We start from the raw sequence: 21,717 nt of genomic DNA, 5'->3' as shown, positions 1-21,717 counted from the left end.
TCGCCAAGGTTGCTGGCTGAGGAACTCTGGGAGTTGAAGTCCACAAGTCTTCAAGTCGCCAAGGTTGCTGGCTGAGGAATTCTGGGAGTTGAAGTCCACAAGTCTTCAAGTCGCCAAGGTTGCTGGCTGAGGAATTCTGGGAGTTGAAGTCCACAAGTCTTCAAGTCGCCAAGGTTGCTGGCTGAGGAATTCTGGGAGTTGAAGTCCACAAGTCTTCAAGTCGCCAAGGTTGGAGACCCCTGACTTAGGTAGCCAAAGGAGCCCCGAGGAAGGTGAAGGGGGAGCCCCCACCAAGCCCAGCATTTTGCAACCGGGGGAGATAGACGTTGCCTTGCGACTTGACTACCGCGACGCGCTCTGCCTGGGGGCTGCCCTTGAAGAGGATCCGGAAGCTCCACCTGGTTCAAAACGTGGCAGCCCCCATGGTTTTGTGCAGACCCAGGTGTGCGCGGGTGTCGTCTCGTCCTGCGGGAGCTGCCCTGGTCTGCTTCCGGGTCCGATTCGCAGGTCTGGTCACTTTCGAAGCTCAACATGGCTTGGAAGGGGTGGGGGGTGGGGCGGTCAGGTTATCCGAAGGGCGGTCTTTTCCCAGGACCAGGAGTGGGGAAGGCAGGGGATGTTGTGGGTCCCCTCTCTCAGGGACCTCCTTCTGGCAGAGACCCAGAAAAGGGGCCTTCTCCCTGGTGGCCCCTTCCCGGTGGAACATCATCGCTGAGGAAATAAGATTGGCCCCCATCTTGACACGCTTTCACAAGGCTCTGGAAACCTGGTTCTGCCAATGGGCCTTCCTTCCCTCCCTCTCCCCCTCTTTTCTTCTTTCCTTTCCTTCTCCCTGCCTTCCTTCCTTCCCTCCCTCCCTCTTTTCCTTCTTTCCTTCCTTCCTGCCTCCCTCTCTTTTTCTTCCTTCCTATCTCCCTTGCTCCCTCTTTTCTTTCCTTCATTCCTTCCTCCCTCCCTTCCTCCCTCCCTTCTTCTTTTCCTTCCTTCCTTTCCTTCCTCCCTTCTTTCCTCCTTCCCTCCCTCTCCCTTTTCTTTCCTTCCTTCTTTTTTGTCCCTTCCTTCCATCCTTCCTCCCTTCCCTTCCCTTCCTCTCCTTTTCTCCCCCTCCTTCCCTTCTTTCCTCCTTCCCTCCCTCTCCCCTTTCTTTCCTTCCTTCTTCTCTTTGACCCTTCCTTCCATCCTTCCTCCCTTCCTCCCTTTTCTTTCCTTCCTCTCCTTTTCTCCCCCTCCCTCCCTCCCTTTCTTCCTTTCTCCCTCTTTCCTTCTTCCCTCCCTCTTTTCCTTCCTTTCACTCTCACTCCCTCTTTACCTTCCCTCCTTTCCTTCCCTTTCTCCCTCCCTCTTTTCCTCCCTCCCTCTCTTCCTTCCTTCCTGTCTCCCTCCCTCTTTTCCTTCCTCCCTGTCTTCCTTTCTCTCCTCCTTCCCTCCCACCATCCTAAGGAGTTTCAGCCCACCTAGAACTCCAAATCAGGGTCAATTGTCAGCAAGGCAATTGCAAGAAAGCCCGCAGAGGGGGTTACCTGGTCTTCTGAGCAATTGCTGTTCTTGGACAGGCACTGGTCAGTGCACCAGTGACACCAGTTGGTGTTGGCCGTGCAGCTGTAGCAGTCTGTAATCTGGTCGCATTTTTCATGGTCCACAGCTAGGCAGAGAGAAGAGGCCGCACAGTCAAACCCGCCCGTGGTTAATCTCCACCCTCCGGTGACCGACTGACCAAACGGTTTAACTTCTCTACCCCCAAGGATGCCACAAGTAGCAGATGGGCTGCTCAGGGGCCACTTTCACTGCCATTGTTCTGCCCCAGCTACGGACCCCGAAGAACACAGCACACACCAAGTTTGTACAAAACTTAATTTACTGAAATAACTCAGTCTTTTTCAAAAACAAAGGCTGTTAATAAACTTTCTCAACAGCCTACAAGAAACCAAAGAGAAAGTAATTACAATCTTACTAAGGTTGGCAGAAAGCCCAGAAGCAATTTGCAGAGAATCCAGACGCGAAGGAGAATGAACTGAAGTTGTTCCCTGCAAATTGCTTCAGTCGGCGTTCCTCCTTAAATAGGCTAAGGGAGTGGCCAATTAGCCCCAAGCCTTACTCTCGAGGAGACCTCCTCCTGAGGAGCCACTCCTGCCTTTTGGCAGCTCTGCGCACCCGTGCATCGAGAAGAGGCTCCTCCTCTTCGTCCTCTTCACTTATGGGAGCTTCTGAAGGCCCTGGCTGAATCCCCGCCTCTGGCACCACATCTTCTCCAGCCTCCTCACTGTCTGACTTGAGCGCCAGCTGCACAGGCTGCTGGCGCAGCACCACACCAGCCTCCTCGCTGTCTGAATCAGCTACAATCCGCACAGGCCGCTGACGGGCCACAACAGCCATTCCAACTGAACCAGCCACCGTCAAATTCGTTGACGTATCAGGATTATTTCCAGGCAAAAAAACATCACTCCGACACTGGATCGGTCTATTTATGGAGACTGTGGGTTCTCCATCTCTGGAGGCTTGGAATAACAGAATGATAAAAGAGTTGGAAGGGACCGTAGAGGTCTTCTAGTCCAACCTCTGCTCAAGCAGGAGACCTGATGAACTGGGTGAAACCCCAGAACAGCCTTGATATGCAGGGAGTTCTCAATTTACAACCAGAATTGAGTTCAAAATTTCCGTTGCTAAGCCGGACAAGTTGTTAAAGAGAGTTTGGCCCAATTTTTACCACTTTTCTTGCCACGGTGGTTAAGTGAATCACTGCGGCTGTTAAGTTAGTAACACGGTTGTACAGTGAATCTGGACTGGGCTTGTGCCAAAAGAGGACCACCTGACCCTGGGACCCTGCCACCGTCGTCGTTATGAACCAGTCGCCAAGTGTCGGGATTTTTATGACGTGACCATAGATAGGGATGCTGCAATGGTCATAAGTGTGAAACTCAGTCACAAAATGGAGCCTTTTTTCAGTGCCTTTGTACCTTCCAACGGTCATCGAACGAATGGTTGTAAATTGAGGACTACCTGCATAACCACTATCCAACTGACAAAGGACAAAAGTTTTAGCAGCAGTGGACAAATGAAACGGTATCAGACCTGGAAGGTCCAAAAAATCAACTGAAATCCAAATCCAAATCCAAATACAGTTTCAAATCTAAATCTAAATCTAAATCTAAATCTAAATCTAAATCTAAATCTAAGTCTAAATCTATATCTATATCTATATCTATATCTATATCTATATCTATATCTGTATCTATATCTATATCTAAATCTAAGTCTAAATCTATATCTATATCTATATCTATCTAAATGTATATCTAAATGTATATCTAAATCTAAATCTAAATCTAACTCAAGCGCAAACACAAACGCAAACTCAACTCAACTCAACTCAACTCAACTCAACTCAAGAATCCTTCCAAATTTGATTTTCCATTTCCTACTCCAAAACAGTAAACACAAAATCACAAAGGAGTGTAGTGGGTAAGGACAGCATTTCTGCACCGTGGCCCCTTTAAGACCTGTGGACTTCAACTCCCAGAATGGCTGGCTGGGGAATTCTGGGAATTGAAGTCCACAGGTCTTAAAGGGGCCACGGTGCAGAAATACTGGTCTAGGATACAATCCCCAGTAAAACCAAGGGACTCCCCTGCAATACTTACCCAGCCAAGAAGGACATTCTTCGCTCGTTTTGCGTTCTTGCTGCGTGGCGGCCATTTCCCAAGGGAGGCACTGGGAAACGGATCCGTTCCAGACACATCGGAGTCCAGGGCCCGCCTTTAAGCAGGAGGCCTGAGTGGGGTACGCTTCGCAGCTTTCAGGCGTATATTTTACAATATCGCTCAAGAGCAGGCTGTTGAAGCCTCCGAAGAGGTACATGGTGCTAACAAAAAAAAAAAAAAAAAAAAGGTTAACCATGGCTCTCACGCTGGCAAGGAATGCTGGGAAGCGGTCAAGGCTGATTTTAGGGCATATCGTGTAAGTCCCTTGGACCAGGCTTATCTATGCTCATCAGAGTGGACAAGCACCTGCTTATTCTTCTTCTCTTCTCCTCTACCCTGTTTCCCCCAAAATAAGACACCCCCTGATAAGCCCAATAGGGCTCTTGAGTGCATGGAAATAAGGCCAAGCGCTTATTTCAGGGTTCAAAAAAAATATAAAACAGGGTCTTATTTTCGCGGAAACAGGTAGGTAGGTAGATAGATGAGAGAGAGAGAGAGAGAGAGAGAGAGAGAGAGAGAGAGAGAGAGAGATGATGTATATGTATGTATAGATTAGATAGATAGATAGATAGATAGATAGATAGATAGATAGATAGATAGATAGATAGATAGATGCCCTGTTTCCCCCAAAATAAGATATCCCCTGATAATAAGCCCAATGGGGCTTTTGAGCACATGGCAATAAGGCCAAGCGCTTATTTCAGGGTTCAAAAAAATATAAGACAGGGTCTGATTTTTGGGGAAACACGGTAGGTAGGTAAGTAGGTAGAGAGATAGAAAGATAGAGAGAGATAGATGATGGATAGATAAATAGATAGAGATATATAAGATAGATAGATAGATAGATAGATAGATAGATAGATAGATAGATAGATAGATAGATAGATAGATAGATGATAGATAAGGTAGGTAGGTAGATAGGTAGGTAGGTAGGTAGGTAGATAAGATAGATAAGATATATATAGATAAGAGAGAGAGAGAGAGAGAGAGAGAGAGAGAGAGAGAGAGAGAGAGAGAGAGAGAGAGAGAGAGATACCCTGTTTCCCCCAAAATAAGACATCCCCTGATAATAAGCCCAATTGGGCTTTTGAGCACATGGCAATAAGGCCAAGCACTTATTTCAGGGTTCAAAAAAATATATATAAGACAGAATATTTCTATTCTATTCTATTCCATTAAATTCCATTTCATATATTCTATTCATTTGTTTCTGTTTCTGTTTCATTTCCATTCTATTCTATTCTATTCTATTCTATTCTATTCTATTCTATTCTATTCTATTCTATTCTATTCTATTCTATTCTATTCCATTCCATTCCATTCCATTCCATTCCATTCCATTCCATATTTTCTATTCTATTCTATTCTATTCTATTCTATTCTATTCTATTCTATTCTATTCTATTCTATTCTATTCTATTCTATTCTATTCTATTCCATTCCATTCCATTCCATTCCATTCCATTCCATTCCATTCCATATTTTCTATTCTATTCTATTCTATTCTATTCTATTCTATTCTATTCTATTCTATTCTATTCTATTCCATTCCATTCCATTCCATTCCATTCCATATATTATACTCCTTTCTGACTCTCTTCTCTTCTCTTCTCCATTGTATTATTCTGTTCTATCTATATTCTATCCTATCCTATCCTATCCTAGAACTAAGGAGAAATTTCCTCACAGTCATTATTAACAGGGCCGGCTGCTCAAGCAGGGGGTTGGACTAGAAGACCTCCAAGGTCCCTTCCAATTCTGCTATTCTGCTGCTCCAACACAAGCGGTGCAATCTTTTCCCCAGGTTCCCTACCCTTACCTGACTTTAGTCCCTCCTTGAATCTGATCACCCATTCGCCAACGTACCCTTGTCCAATCTAGACCAAGCAAATCTTTTACAAACTTTTTAAAAACTCCGCCCCGTCTCTCTCCCAATCCGCTTAATAAAATAACGCAGGCCTTTAGGGTGAGTAGCTCACATCCAGGTTATTTGTAAGGCAGATTTGTTGTTGTTGTTGTTGACTTTTGAAACGCAGAATGATGGCCGGAGCGCAGAATGGGCAGAATCTTTTAATTGCTGAGCAGGAAGGAGTCCCAAGCTTTCTCGCTGAATCTAAATCGCGTTGAAAAACAGCTTCGGTGGACGTTTTTAAAGTTACGGCGCTGCGGATGAAGGGAGGGCCGGCCGAAGTCAAGCACGACGTGTTAGACACAAGCAGAGTTCAGATAAAGGGGCTCGTAACAGCAAGCCAGAACTGCAAATGGCTCTCACCCCAGAAGAGAAGATTTAAAAGGGGGGGGGGAGGTCTTCCGAGGAAGAAGTTAAGCCGTCTTGCTACGAGAGGAGGTACATTAGCCAGCGAATGGGGTGGAAAAACCGAGTGGGAAGCCGTTGTTCAAAGCGAGGAAGGATGGAGGACTCAATGAGCTAAATCCTCATGTTTCAAGACTTGTAAAAGTTATGTTTTCGCAATTAACCCGTGCAGCTCATTACCGTGCGGAAATGAAGAGCTGGGGAGGGCGGGGTGGGGGAGAGGAAGAATGGAGGAGATCGGATTCTGTTCAAGAGGCGATGCACGCTCTCTTCAGATGTAACAATACGGTAGATGGAAAGCAGATCTGGGCATTTTACGCACCCTCAGGCTAGATCTGAAGGATTAGAGGTGACGTGATAGCATTGTTCCAACATCTAAGGGGCTGCCACAAAGAAGAGGGAGTCAACCTGTTCTCCAAAGCCCCTGAAGGCAAGACAAGAACAAAGGATGGAAACTCATCAAGGAGAGAAGCAACCGGGAATTAAGGAGGAATTTCCTGACAACTGTAACAATTAACCAGTGGAACAGCTTGCCACCAGAAGCTGTGGGTGCTGTTGTGACTCCGACCCCCGAGCCCGTCTTATCGGAGGGAGAAGACTCCGAAAGTGAAGGAGAGGAGTTGGCAAGGCCTCCCTCTCCAGGACCCTCCTCTCTGGCAATGCCTCAGGTGTCTCCCAAAGGAGAAGAGATTGGCCAGGAGCCAGGCATCTCCGAGCAGCCGCAGTTAGACAGTGAAGGAGATAAGTCTTGGCTGGATCCCCGCCAGCGTCGGAAAGACAAGCGTGCGCAGCAGAGAAGGAGGCGTGCCAGAGATTAAGCTGAGTCACTGGACCACACCTCACAGGGGATAAAAGGGGCTGTGGTGGCCATTCAGGCTTTGTGACGGACAAAACTGAACTGCTAGCAAGTCATACTGTGTCTCTGGAACTTCGTTATCTGCCTTCCTTGGATTTATTATGGACTGGACTTGACAATTCTTTGGCTTTGTGAATTTATTTCGGTTTATCTGACGGAGGAGGAAAACCTCCCTCTGTGAGTAAAGTTTTTGGAAAGCAGCTCCTGGGTTGCTGCCAATTCTGTTATCGAAGGAAATTATTGTCTGCAAGTTTATTTTAACTCCTGGCTGACTGTTTGTGTGCGTGTGTGAGACGGGGACAGAACAGGTGCTCCATTGCTGGAGGTTTTTAAGAAGAGACTGGACAGCCGCTTGTCTGGAATGGTAGAGGGCCGTGAGGGTGAACCTATGGCACGCGTGGCATGCAGAGCCCTCTGTGGGCACATGAGCCATTGCCAGCTGCTTTTCTGGTTTCCAGCGCATGTATGCGCACTGGCCAAGTGGTCTTTGCGTGCGCCGGACCACTAGAAATCCGAAGACCAGCTGGCCAGTGCACACATGTGTACTGGCCAGCTGGTCTTCAGCTTTCTGGTGGTCTGGCGCACACAGCGGACATGTTCCAGTTTGGGCACTTGGTGCCGAAAAGTTTCGCCATCACTGATAATAGTGTCTTCTGCTTAAGCAGGGGGTTGGACTAGAAGACCTCCAAGGTCCCTTCCAACTCGGTTATTCTGTAAAGGTTCAGAAGACTACGGGTGATATGATAGCAGTCTTCCAATATTTGAAAGGCTGCCACAAAGAAGAGGGGGGGCGGGTCAACCTATTCTCCAAAGCACCAGAAGAACAAGACAAGAAGCAACGGGTGGAAACTAATCAAGGAGAGAAGCAACTTAGAACTAAGGAGGAATTCCCTGACAGTGAGAACAATGAATCAGTGGAACAGCCTGCCACCAGAAGTTGTGGATGCTCCAACATTGGAAGTTTTTAAGAAGAGACTGGACAGCCATTTGTCTGAAATAGTATAGGGTTTCCTGCCTGAGCAGGGGGTTGGACTAGAAGACCTCCAAGGTCCCTTTCAGCTCTTGTTATTTTATGAGTGGCACTGCAGAGGCATTATAAGGTCCAAGGTACAAGAGGTACAAGATTTGGGGGAGATTAACTGAGATTTGGGGGTCCTAAACTGGTTGGTTATTCAGGCCCCCACCAACAGCAAGAATACTCTGTGCACAAAAATGAAAGGACCGGCTGCAAAAGCTGACGGAGCTAGCAGAGAGGGCTAAATGGACTGCTTTGATTAAAGAAAAGAATGCAATTATGTTTGTTTCCACTTGGAAACCGCTTCTGGGCTTAGTGCTTGAGCTGGCAAAAAAAAAAAAAAAACCTGATTTTGGGTTTTGCTGATTAAATAGGCTTGTTGTTATAGAAATGGCTAGTATATATTAATATGCAAAAGTAAAAAGATGAGCTTGCATGTTATTTCCTTATTTTACTGCAACTCAAAACTGTTGGAAGACAATGCTTTTTTTTCCCCCCTTTTACACTGCACTTTTTCCTCTCTCTTCTCCTTTCCTATTTTCCCACTCTTCTTGTTTTTCTTTGTATTTTTGTATTTTACATTTCAACAAACTAATACAAAAGTTTAAGCCCTAGAAAGGTTCTTCGGGAACCACAAAGCCACCCTCGGCTCCCTTCTCCCCATCCTACTACCACTTTCCACCCCAACGCAAGATACAGCCACCTCTTACTTGTTGCTCAGCACAGCCGAGTGTCCGAACCGGTTGATGTCGTGGGGGAGATCAGGTGGAGGAAGCACCGCCCAGCGATCACAAGCTAAGATGCAAAATAAAAAAAAAGCTGGTTTCAAAAGCATTCAGGTGGCACTTCGGCTGCAGTAAAATTTTGCTTATTCCCATAGAAACGTCAGTGACAATTCAGAAATTGCAGGGAGTTCTTCTAAAGGGCACGGAACTGTGGCAATATTTGCACAGCAAATATAAATAGCAACAAAGGAGAATAGTTGTAGCTCGGGATTGAAACGAGGGCTCCTTGAGGCTCTCTGAGCTTGCTTGTTTTTCTTGCAGATGTTTCAGGACCCAACTTCGCCGTTGTAGAAACGGTACAGTCATCAGTAACATATCAGGAGGAGGAGGAAGAGAAGGACTGTGCGGTCCTCAGTGCTAGAAAGGAGGAGGATTTGCGAGGAGGAGGAGGAAGACTGTGGGGTCCTTAGTGCTCTCTGAGCTTGGTTGGTTTCTTGCAGATTTTTCATGACCCAAGTAGGGAACATCATCAATGCAAGAAAGGAGTAGGATTTGCGAGGAGGAGGAGGAGGAGGAGGAGGAGGAGGAGGAGGAGGAGGAGGAGGAGGAGGAGGAGGAGGAGGAGGAGGAGGAGGAGGAGGACGACGACTGTGGGGTCCTTGGTACCCCCTGAGTTTGGTGATTTCCTTGAAGACATTTCATAACTCAACTAAGGAATAACATCAGTGCTGGAAGGGAGTGAGGTTTGCAGGAGGAGGATTGTGGGGTCATGGTACTCTCTGACCTTGGTTTTCTTGTAGACCTTTCGTGACCCAACTAGGTAACATCATCAATGTTACCTAGTTGGGTAAAGAGCCTGGTGGCGCAGCAGACAGCCTGTTATCATTCAGCTGCCTGCAATTACTGCTAGTTCGAATCTCGCCAGGCTCAAGGTTGACTCAGCCTTCCATCCTTTCTAAGGTAGGTAAAATGAGGACCCAGATTGTGGGGGCAATAAGCTGACTTTGTATAAAAATATACAAAAGTATGAAGGCTATTGCTTAAAAGCATTGTAAGCCGCCCTGAGTCTCCGGAGAAGGGCGGCATATAAATTAAAGCAAAAAAAAAAATGCTAAATGGGTTTGCAGGGAGGAGGAGGACTGTAGGGTCCTTGGTGCCACAGCGTTTAGAATTAAATACCGCTTCACAATGACGTACAGCACTCTATGCATGGTTTACAATGTCAGCATGATCACCCCCAACAATCTGGGTCCTCATTTTACCGACCTCGGAAGGATGGAAGGCCGAGTCAACCTTGAGCCAGTCCGAATCGAACTGCAGAATTGGCCTGCAACGCTGCATTCTAACCACTGCACCACACTAAAATTCTTATAGGCCTTGGGTATTGCTTGGGTTTCCCGATTTCCGCTTTTGAGGACGACGGAGTGATTTTTCAGACTCGGCGATACTGTTTCATCCCCAAAAGTTATTGCTTTATCCAGTTTCTGGAAGCATTTGCCCTTTATGGATACCCAAACAAGGCCAACCGGTGATTGGGCTCCTAACACGTTCAGCATCATTTAGAAGAATAATTTCGGGCAGCCGGTTGGTTTAATAAATTACGGATAGTCCTCGACATACGACCCTGGTTGAGTCCAACATTTCTGCTACCAAGCGAGACATTTGTGAGGTGAGGTTTGCCTCGTTTTACTGCAAATCCCTGCAGCTGTTAAGTTAGTAATCCGGTTGTTAAGTGAAACCGGCTTCCCCCCCTTGACTTTGCTTGTCAGAAGGATGCAAAAAGGGGGAGGGGTGTGTCACATGACCCCGGGACGCTGCAAACGTCGTAAGTATGAATCCCTTGCCAAGGAAATCTGAATTTTGACCATGGGGATGAGGGAAGGATGCAACGGTCATAAGTGTGAAAGATGGTCATAAGCCGCATTTTTTTCATGTGCCATTGTAAGTTCGGTCATTAAGTGAAATATTGTAAGTCGAGGATTACCTGTATATGGACACATCCGGGGCCATCGAAAGAAATCCATTGTTGTTTTGTTCCTTGGCACGTAAGCCCATTCAATTGCTGGCTCTTACATTTAATGGTACATGTAGTCCTCAACTTACAACTGCAACTCATCCCCAAATTTATGTTGCTACGTGAGACATTTGTTAAGTGAGTGGTGCCCCATTTCAAGACCCTTCTTGCCTCCATTGTTAATTGAATCACTGCGGTTGTTAAGTTGGTGACCTGGTTGTTAAGTGAATCCGGCTTTCCCCACTGACTTTGCTCGTCAGAAGGATGCAAAAAAAAAAGGGGTGGGGAGAGGGGGTGTCACGTGACCCTGGGACACTGACACCGTCATAAATGCGAGTCAGTTGTTGGGCATCTGAATGTAAATCACATGACCGTCGTAAGTGTGAAAGACGGTCCATCAGTCCCTTTTTTCGGGGGCCGTTGTAACTTCTTCGGTCATTAAACGAACTGCCTGTACATGGATACATTCGAGAAATAAATGGAAATATAAATCCATTGTCGTTTTGTTCCTTGCCACGTGAGCCCATTCGTTTTATGGCAGAGATTCCACTGGGGCTCTGACAATTAACGGTACTGTTTCGTTTGGGGAAAGGAGGCCATGCAATTTTTTCCAGCGCATTATGCGCGTTTAAAGGCAAGGGAGCCACGGCATTCAATGCGAATCCCTCGCTCCGAAGCCAACCAATATATTTTTCTAGTTAAGGAGAAGCACTCGGAATCAATGCCCCTTTCTTTCTCTCTCTCTCTTGTGAGGAATCAAATGAAGAAAGGAGGAAAGCTCAAGGCTAAGAACTACCAAGAATTATTTCCTTCCTGACCTTTCGGGCCCAGCCGAGTTAAGATTTATTGTTCGGGGATCCACGGGAATTTATAACCCTCTGCACAGCCGATGAACGGAGTTGGGCTTTCTGTGTATGTGCCCAGGATTTGAGCACAGTTGATATTAGAAGGTTATTATATATGGTCATCTTAGCCATGATAGCTAAAGACCTTTGGCAGTTCTGAAGTCGTCTTCAGAGGCTTCACGGAAGGCTCCGGCAGCAAAGGATGAATAAATGCTAAATTCTGGCTTACGACACAGGAGGAAAAATAACCACTCAAGATATCAGGGAGGTTTTCCTCCCAACCATGTTTATCCAGGCCTTTGGCTCACCTGAGCCACACTGAGTGAATGTGAATGGCCTTGGGACGCATATAAAATATATAATAGAGGCAATGTGTATAAATTACAGAGGTCCTTCGTTTTTAATATGTTATTTATTGTATTATTTTATTTATCCGAATCCCACGTTTATTTTGACAAATACGTCAAGGCGGTGAACATATCCAAAACATCTTCCTCCATGCTTTCACCACAAAAACAACCTTGTGAGGTGGGCTAGGTTGAGAGGAAGAGACTCACCCAGCCGGCTTGAATGCCTAAGATGGGACTAGAACTCACCGTCTCCTGGTGATTGGCCCAAAGTCACCCAGCTGTCTATCATTCCTAAGGCGGGACTAGAACTCACCATCTCCTGGTAATTGGCCCAAAGTCACCCAACTGTCTATCATTCCTAAGGCGGGACTAGAACTCACCATCTCCTGGTGATTGGCCCAAAGTCACCCAGCTGTCTATATTCCTAAGGAGGGACTAGAATTCCAGTCTCCTGGTGACTGGCCCAAAGTCACCCAGCTGGTTTTCATACCCAAGGTGGGACTATAACTCACTGTCTCCTGGTGATTGGCCCAAATTCACCCAGCTGGCTTTCATACCTAAGGCGGGACTAGAACTCACCATCTCCGTCCAGGTGATTGGCCTAAAGTCACCCAGCTGTCTATATTCCTAAGGAGGGACTAGAATTCCAGTCTCCTGGTGACTGGCCCAAAGTCACCCAGCTGGTTTTCATGCTTAAACCGGGACTAGAACTCACAGTCTCCTGGTGACTGGCCCAAAGTCACCCACCCGTTTTCATACCCAAGGTGGGACTATAACTCACTGTCTCCTGGTGATTGGCCCAAATTCACCCAGCTGGCTTTCATACCTAAGGCGGGACTAGAACTCACCATCTCCGTCCAGGTGATTGGCCTAAAGTCACCCAGCCAGCTTTCATGCCTCCTGAACTCACCGTCCCCCACTCTTGTGGGGCTGCAATACTAGCTGTTCAGGGCCTCAGGCTGCGGTTTGGACGCGCCTGATTGAAAGCAAACCAACAATGGGTTTGCATGAATAGAGGGTGCGGAATTAATTCTCCTGGGTATCAACGGATCCGTTCCTCCTCTTGAACTGAGCCCTGACAGGAAGGATTGATTGAATGCTGCCCTCCTCTGGCTACCAAATTGTGAAAAGCCCCCATTTCTGCAGGCCGAATACACAGCAAAAAAAAAAAAAAAAATACATTTACATTATTACGGAAGTTCTTTTTTCCTATCTAATCAAAGCTCTATTTTCCTATCTACAGGCAGTCCTCAGCTTACAACCCTTCGTTCGCTGACCGTTCGGAGTTACAACAACGCTGGAAAAAGGGACTCACGAATGTTTTTTTTACACTTACGACCTTTGAACCGTTCCCTCGATCATGTTATCCAAATTCAGGCGCTTGGCAAACTGACTCGTATTTATGACGGTTGCAACGTCCTGAGGGGTCTCGTGATCCCCTTTTGCAACCTTCTGTCAATGGGGAAGCCAGATTCGCTTAACAACCGTGTTATTAACTTAACAACCGCAGGGATTCACTTAATCACTGTAGCCGGAAAGGTGGTAAAATAGGGCAAAACTCACTTAACCAATGTCTTGGTTACCAACAGAAATGTTGAGCTCCATTCTAGTCATAAGTCAAGGACTACCTGTAATTGATTTTTATAGATTGAAGAAATCTGCCACTTAAGGGACAGGAGCTCTAGCAGAGCCATGCCAGGAAACCTCCCCTTGTGGTCTCTTCCATAGACCCCCAGATGGATTACAGGTAGTCCTCGATTTACAACCATTCATTTATTTATTTTTTATATATAATTTTTATTAATATATTCTATACACTAATACACAAATAAAATATACAATCCTGCCACCATGGTATAATATGATTACATTGTCCATAAGTATAAAATCATTCCTTTATACATACATATTTGCCATCATATATATATACATCATCATATATCTATTCTACAACCATTCATTTAGTGACCGTTTAAAATGACAACGGAGTTAAAAAAAAGTGACTTAGGACCACTTTTCACACTTAATGACCGTTGCAGCATCCCCATGATGAAAAACTCAGATCTTCTTGGCAACTGACTAACCTTTATGACGGTCGCAGTGTCCCGGGATCACGTGATCCCCTTTTGCGACCTTTTGACAAGCGAAGTCAATGCGGGAAGGAAGCCAGGTTCACTTAACAACCGGCTTACTGACTTTGTCAAATGCGGTGTCTCGCTTAACAACCGTGGCCAGGAAAGTTGTAACGTGGGGGGGGGGGCAAAGCTCCTTTAACCAACCCTCCCTTAGCAACAGAAATATTGGGTTCGACTGCGGTCGTTAAGTCGAGGACGACCTGATATAATCAGCAAAAGGTAGTCCTCTCTTTTATTTCATTTTTATTACCGGAGATTTCACCCCTGGCCGACATGGAGCGTACCTATATCGTAGGCCATGAAGTCTGAAGAGAAGCACTTCGCCCCCTGGCTCATGGAGGTGTCGTTGTGGGTGTTTCCTCCGAAAACCAACATGGCCCCGCTGACGATGACCGCCGAATGCAAATAGCGGGAGAACCGGCTCTCTTTCAGAATAGTCCTGGAGAAAGGAAGGAAAGAAACAGGGGTTCAAAACACCGTCTCTGTCTCGCTCTTCTAGGCTGTCCCCTTAGGTATTAAAAAAAATAATAATAATAATACCACCAAATAATGTTTCTTGGCGAGAGGCAGCAAAGGATCAGAAAGCGAGAAAGGAAAAAAAAAAAAAAAAGAAATGAAATTGAATCACCGACTCCTAATAAAGTGAGTTAAGATTCCTAGGGGAGGGCTGAGAAATGCTTTTATTATTTGATCTTATTTTCCCCCTTAAATCTTTCTCTGATGTTTTTTCTCCCGGTTGTGGGAGAAAATTGCCAGTAATTTCCATACACCTGTGTGAAAAACAATTGGGGAGGGGACATAATTGTAGCTTCATAAGGAAGATGTGGGGAACGATGGCCCTTTTAGGACCTGTGGACTTCAACTCCCAGAATTCTTAAGCCAGTCATGGCTGGCTCAAGAATTCTGGGAATTGAAGTCCACAGGTCCTAAAAGGGCCATCGTTCCCTCATGCTGGCTCAGGAATTCTGGGAATCGAAGTCCACAGGTCCTACAAGGGCCATCGTTCCCTCATGCTGGCTCAGGAATTCTGGGAATCGAAGTCCACAGGTCCTACAAGGGCCATCGTTCCCTCATGCTGTCTCAGGAATTCTGGGAATTGAAGTCCACAGGTCCTACAAGGGCCATCGTTCCCTCATGCTGGCTCAGGAATTCTGAGAATTGAAGTCCACAGGTCCTACAAGGGCCATCGTTCCCTCATGCTGGCTCAGGAATTCTGAGAATTGAAGTCCATAGGTCCTAAAAGGACCATCGTTCCCTCATGCTGGCTCAGGAATTCTGGGAATTGAAGTCCACAGGTCCTAAAAGGGCCATCGTTCCCTCATGCTGGCTCAGGAATTCTGGGAATTGAAGTCCACGGTCCTAAAAGGACCATCGTTCCCTCATGCTGGCTCAGGAATTCTGGGAATTGAAGTCCACAGGTCCTAAAAGGGCCATCGTTCCCTCATGCTGGCTCAGGAATTCTGGGAATTGAAGTCCATAGGTCCTAAAAGGACCATCGTTCCCTCATGCTGGCTCAGGAATTCTGGGAATTGAAGTCCACAGGTCCTAAAAGGGCCATCGTTCCCTCATGCTGGCTCAGGAATTCTGAGAATTGAAGTCCATAGGTCCTAAAAGGACCATCGTTCCCTCATGCTGGCTCAGGAATTCTGAGAATTGAAGTCCACAGGTCCTAAAAGGGCCATCGTTCCCTCATGCTGGCTCAGGAATTCTGAGAATTGAAGTCCATAGGTCCTAAAAGGACCATCGTTCCCTCATGCTGGCTCAGGAATTCTGGGAATTGAAGTCCACAGGTCCTAAAAGGGCCATCGTTCCCTCATGCTGGCTCAGGAATTCTGGGAATTGAAGTCCACGGTCCTAAAAGGACCATCGTTCCCTCATGCTGGCTCAGGAATTCTGGGAATTGAAGTCCACAGGTCCTAAAAGGGCCATCGTTCCCTCATGCTGGCTCAGGAATTCTGGGAATTGAAGTCCACAGGTCCTAAAAGGGCCATCGTTCCCTCATGCTGGCTCAAGAATTCTGGGAATTGAAGTCCACAGGTCCTAAAAGGGCCATCGTTCCCTCATGCTATCTCAGGAATTCTGGGAATTGAAGTCCACAGGTCCTAAAAGGGCCATCGTTCCCTCATGCTGGCTCAGGAATTCTGGGAATTGAAGTCCACAGGTCCTACAAGGGCCATCGTTCCCTCATGCTGGCTCAGGAATTCTGGGAATTGAAGTCCACAGGTCCTACAAGGGCCATCGTTCCCTCATGCTGTCTCAGGAATTCTGGGAATCGAAGTCCACAGGTCCTACAAGGGCCATCGTTCCCTCATGCTGGCTCAGGAATTCTGGGAATTGAAGTCCACAGGTCCTACAAGGGCCGTCGTTCCCTCATGCTAGCTCAGGAATTCTGGGAATTGAAGTCACAGGTCCTAAAAGGGCCATCATTCCCCATCCCTATTCATAGGGGATCCTGGGACAGACTTTGGCATGCTCCTTCCTGCCTTATCTCTCCTTTATATTCCCCTCCTTTGATCAACAATTTAGCGAGATTTGTCTCTAGTCAGACCATAAAATACGATTTTATCTTTGATACAAGCAAGATAATCTTCTGTCTGATTAACCACCTACATATTTAAGTTTGATGCTCTCATTTAAAATGCGCAAGCACGGAAATACTTCCAAGGAGAGAGATATAGATATAGATATAGATATAGATATAGATATAGATATAGATATAGATGTAGATATAGATGTAGATGTAGATGTAGATGTAGATGTAGATGTAGGTGTAGATGTAGATGTAGATGTAGATGTAGATGTAGATGTAGATGTAGATGTAGATGTAGATATAGATATAGATATAGATATAGATATAGATATATAGATACACACACTCTCCAATTGTACAGCATCAGCTGCCTGAAACAAAGGCTACCTTGTTTTAAAATACGCACTGGCTGCTTCTCTCCTTTCAGCTGGAACCAAGTATCTTAACTAAGCCAGTCACTCCCCAAACATTTGTGGCTTAATTAGCCATGGCATTTCTTTGTTCCTATATCACATCGAGACAGGCCTGTTTCTAAGCTGCACAGCTTCATGCTCGTTCGTGAATTGGACCCATCTTATTTCTTCACAAATTGGCAATATGTTCTTTTGGGGGGGGGGGGGAGAATAGCAACAGCCCTTAAACTTATCTACCCCTTCACAGTGCTTTATTGCCATCTCTGAGCAGTCTACAGAGTCAACATCTTGCCCCTAACAATGTGGGTCCTCATTTTACCGACCTTGGAAGGATGGAAGGCTGAGTCAACCCCATGAAAGGCTAAGCTGCACTCCCCGCCCCCTTCCCACCACACAATACACACACACCAGGCTTCGCAACTCAATACATATATACTTACCACTTGTACTTACGAACTTCGTATTTGTACAGATCGTCCGTCAGCCTGTATTTGTTAGCGCTGAACGCCTTGTAACCCCCGTGGGTATAGATGGAGTTGGAGTTTTCGTCGTACACACTGCTGTGGCCGTATCCTCCTTGCACCAGGGCTCCTCGGGTTTGTAAAATGCTCCAAGTGTTTGTGGCTACAGGAGAGAAGGAGAGGCAGATGTTTGAGCAAGCTACGCTGAATTTTCAGATACTACCGACTGGACCAACTGGAACTTGTTCTCCGAAGATGCTCGGAATCCCACAATCCTCAGTCATGACAATTATTTTAGCTAGTTGACTGAGGATCGTGGAACAGGTAGTCCTTGGGTTATAACAGTTTGTTTAGTGACCATTCAAAGTTTACGACGTTACGGGGGGAAAAAAGCAACTGATGTCCATTTTTCATATTTATGACCGTTGCACCCATCCCATCAGTCACAGGATCAAAATTCAGACGCTTGGCCACCGACTCCTAATTATGACCGTCACACGATCCCTTTTTGCGACCGTCTGATGAGCAAAGTCAAGGAGGGAAGCCGGATTCACTTAGCAACCGTGCTACTGGCTTTAATACCGGCAACGCTCAATTTATGACCACAACTGAGCCCAACATTTCCGCTGCTAAGCAGGACAGTTGTTAAGCGAATGTTGCCCCATTTTACGACTTTTTGAGTCACGGTTGTTAAGCGAATCACTACAGTCTTTAAGTTAGGAACACGGTCGTGAAGCGAATCTGGCTTCCCCATTGACTTTGCTTGTCAGGAGGTCACAAAAGGGGATCACGTGACCCCCCGGGACACTGCGATCGTCATAAATGTGAGTCAGTTGGCAAGCCGGACTGGCCTAATTTTTTTAATTTTTAAATGGTTTAATTTTAATCTGAATTTTAATGGGGTATTTAAACTGTTGGGCCAAATTATTTAATTTATTTTTAAATTGCTTTTAAATTTTGTATTTTGTATTTTTACCTTTGGCTGTTCACCACCCTGAGTCCTTCGGGAGAAGGGCGGTATATAAATTTTTAAAAAATAAATAAATAAATAAAGCATCTGAATTTCGAACACGAGATCACGAAACAATTGAGTATGAAAAATGGTCCTAAGTCACATTTTCAGTACCATTGAAACTTCGAACCAGGGGTGAAATGCTCCCAGTTCGGACCGGATCGCCTGATCCGGTAGCGATGGAGGCGGGTGGTTCGGAGAACCGGTAGCAAAAATCCCACCCACCCCCCAATGCCCAGCTGAGCCACGCAATCATCAGAAGCTTTTTTTAAATTTTATTTTTAAAAGCATTTTTTCTACAACCTCTTCGGCCGAAGAGGTTGTTAAAAAAATGCTTTTAAAAGGCTCTGACGATCCCAGCTGAGCCGCCCGATCGTCAGAGACTTTATTTTTTAACTTTTAAAAGCAATGCTTTTAAAAGTGAAAAAAAAGATTGTGCGCCACAGCTGATCACACACCCCCCTCGTGCGCTGTTCTACTCACCGCATGCCTCCTTTTGGCGTGCACTGCGCACGCGCGCACCTCGCATTTGGTGCCTGGTGCGAACTGCGTATGTGCCGCCAGCGAACCTGTAGTAAACCGGTTCAGATTTCACCACTGCTTTGAGCGGTCATTAAATGAACTGTTTTAAGTCGAGGACTATCCATAGTGGTATCTCTCCTAGTTTTCAAGTAAGTGCTTTCTCAACAGTTGCTTTTTAGCTAGGGATCATGTCAATGCCTAAATCTGGATGACAGACAGAAGTTCTGTTCAAAGTCTGCAGAGATTCTCCGTCATCCAAGGTCACCGTTGTCCCAAAGGTGTTTTTTTTTTTTTTCAGGAGGCAACTGGACTTTCTGGTTTTTCTTTGGAAGACGTTTCGCTTCTCATCCAAGAAGCTTCTTCGGCTCTGACAGGATAGTTGCCTCCTGGAAAAAGCTCCTTTGGGACAACCATGACCTGGACGAGTGAGAATCTCTACCGACTTTTAGCTCTACAATTTGGGATGGACACCCTTTGAATGGTGTGGGAGTAGGAATGGATTTCCAGAGGGGGAAAAAATTGCAGGCTACAGGAACCATTTGCACCACTCAAGGTGATCCTGAGGAGACAGATAAACTACCAAGCAGGGGTGGGATTCAGCCGATTCAGACCAATTCGGGCGAACCGGATGGTAATTTTATATCTGGTTCGCCGAGCCGGTAGTTGCAGGGACTGGCTGGCCCTCCCACCCCTCCCCTCCCCACCCAGGAGTCTCCATGTGGCCCGTTTTGGATGCCAGGTAAGTGCAGGGCCCGTGCGGACGCTCTGGGAGGGTGAAAAACGGGCCTCTTGGAAGTTCGGGAAGTCTAGAAACGGGCCTGTTTCCAGCCTCCAGAGGGCCTGCGGTGCCCGTTTTCGGCCTCCTGGCAGCTCAAGGAAAACCTCTGGAGCCTGGGGAGGGCGAAAAACAGGCCTCTCGGAAGTTCCAGAAGTCTGGAAACAGGCCCATTTCCAGCCTCCGGAGGGCCTCCGGAGCCTGGGGAGGGCAAAAACGCCCCCCTGTCATGGTGCAGGAGGCTGAGTAGGCCACGCCCACCGTGGCCACGCCCACCCAGCAACCGGGCAGAGAACTGATTGCTAAAATTTTTGAATCCCACCCCTGCCTCCTAGTGCTTCAGGGACCCTCTAAAAGGATGCAAAGGACCAGCTGTCTGCAAGGAATATCAATCCTTCCCTTCCCCACCATCCAGTCAGAGCTGAAGAAGCTTCTTGGATGAGAAGCGAAACGTCTTCAACAGACAAAAGCAAAGGAAGTCCAGTTGCCTTCTGAAAAAAAGCACCTTTGGGACAACCATGACCTTGGATGACGGAGAATCTCTACAGATTTTTAGCATTGCAATTTGGGATGAACCACCTTTGAACGGCGTGGGAGTCGGAATGGATTTCCAGAGGGGAAAAAACTGCAGGCTACAGGAACCATTTGCACCACTCAGGTGACCCCGAGGACACAGATAAACTTCCAAGTGGCCTCAAAAACCCTCTAAAACAGTGTTTCTCAACCTTGGTAGCTTGAAGATGGGTGGACTTCAACTCCCAGAATGGGGGATTCTGGGAGTTGAAGTCCACCCATCTTCAAGCTACCAAGGTTGAGAAACACTGATCTAGGTAGAGTTCTGCAGAGTGATGCAAGTTTATTCCTATGCATCACTCTGCAGAACTCTACCTAGATCAGTGATTATAAATCACAATTTATAATCAGTGATTATAAATCACAATTTCAGAAGCGAAAGGTATGTTTTTAAATCAGAGAAGATTACAGATTAACAGAGTTGGAAGGGACCTTGTAGGTCATCTAGTCCAACCCCCCACTCAAGCAGGAGACCCTACACCATTTCTGACAGAGGGCAGTCCAGTCTCTTCTTGAAAGTCTCAAGTGATGGAGCTCCCATAACTTCCGAAGGCAACTTCTGTTCCATCGGTGGATTGTTCTCACTGTCAGAAAATTTCTCCTTATTTCCAGGTTGAATCTCTCCTTGGTCAGTTTCCATCCATTATTCCTTGTCTGGCCTTCGGGTGCTTTGGAAAACAGCTCGACCCCCTTCTCTCTGTGGCAGCCCCTCAAATACTGGGAGTTGAAGTCCACTCATCTTCAAGCTACCAAGGTTGAGAAACACTGTTCTAAAAGGTTGCAAATGACCAGCTGTCTGCAAGGAATATCAATCCTTCCATTTCCCACTATTCGGTCAGAGCTGAAGAAGCTTCTTGGGATGAGAAGCGAAATGTCTTCAAAGAAAAACCAGAAAATCCAGTTGCCTCCTGAAAAAAGCACCTATGGGACAGAGGTTCTGCTCCTCCACACACAAATACACAGGGCTAAGCAAGCAGGATGTTAAAGAGCTAATATACCATTTCTGCTATGCACTTCTAACTGAGTGTTTGTCTACAAGAGATCCGGGCACAAAACGCAACACTAGACAGAAGTACACAGAAGAGACACCAGCTCTGCTCAAGAGGATTTACGATTCGCTCAGGATCAGGGAGGAGATGGAAACAACGAGAGCTGGGGGAAAAGCCAAAAGAGTGCCAATGCTCTGACATGGGAATCTGTGCCAAGGGAGGCTAGGGGGCCAAGGGAGAAGAAGCCTTAACGGAAATTAATAAAGGAGAATATTTGCAGCTCAGGGTGGAAATGAAGGGTCCTTGGTGCTCTCTGAGCTTGCTGCTTTGCTTGCAGATGTTTCATGACTCAACTAGGGAATATCATCAGTGCTGGAAGGGAGGGGTGGCTATGGAAAGGAGGAGGGGAGGACTGTGGGGTCCTTGGTGTTTTCTGAGCTTGCTGGTTTGCTTGCACACATCTCTCTGACACACATGCAAACTCATGTCT

General features: G+C 46.4%; 1 protein-coding gene across 1 annotated transcript in view; it reads right to left on the bottom strand.

The window, feature by feature from the left end:
* ATRN (attractin) overlaps positions 1-21,717 on the bottom strand; it is a 208,776-nt gene that overhangs the window by 117,853 nt on the left and 69,206 nt on the right. The window contains 5 exon segments of the mRNA XM_070949103.1: positions 1,521-1,642; positions 3,639-3,859; positions 8,594-8,678; positions 14,237-14,391; positions 17,336-17,519. Coding sequence (XP_070805204.1) covers positions 1,521-1,642; positions 3,639-3,859; positions 8,594-8,678; positions 14,237-14,391; positions 17,336-17,519 — 767 coding nt within the window.

This window comes from Pituophis catenifer, unplaced genomic scaffold (assembly GCF_029215685.1).
Source record: "Pituophis catenifer annectens isolate HBS135680 unplaced genomic scaffold, rPitCat1.0.hap2 SCAF_8, whole genome shotgun sequence".
NCBI lineage: Eukaryota > Metazoa > Chordata > Lepidosauria > Squamata > Colubridae > Pituophis > Pituophis catenifer.
The sequence above is the reverse complement of the archived record's forward strand: the minus strand, read 5'-3'. Positions and strand labels throughout refer to the sequence as shown.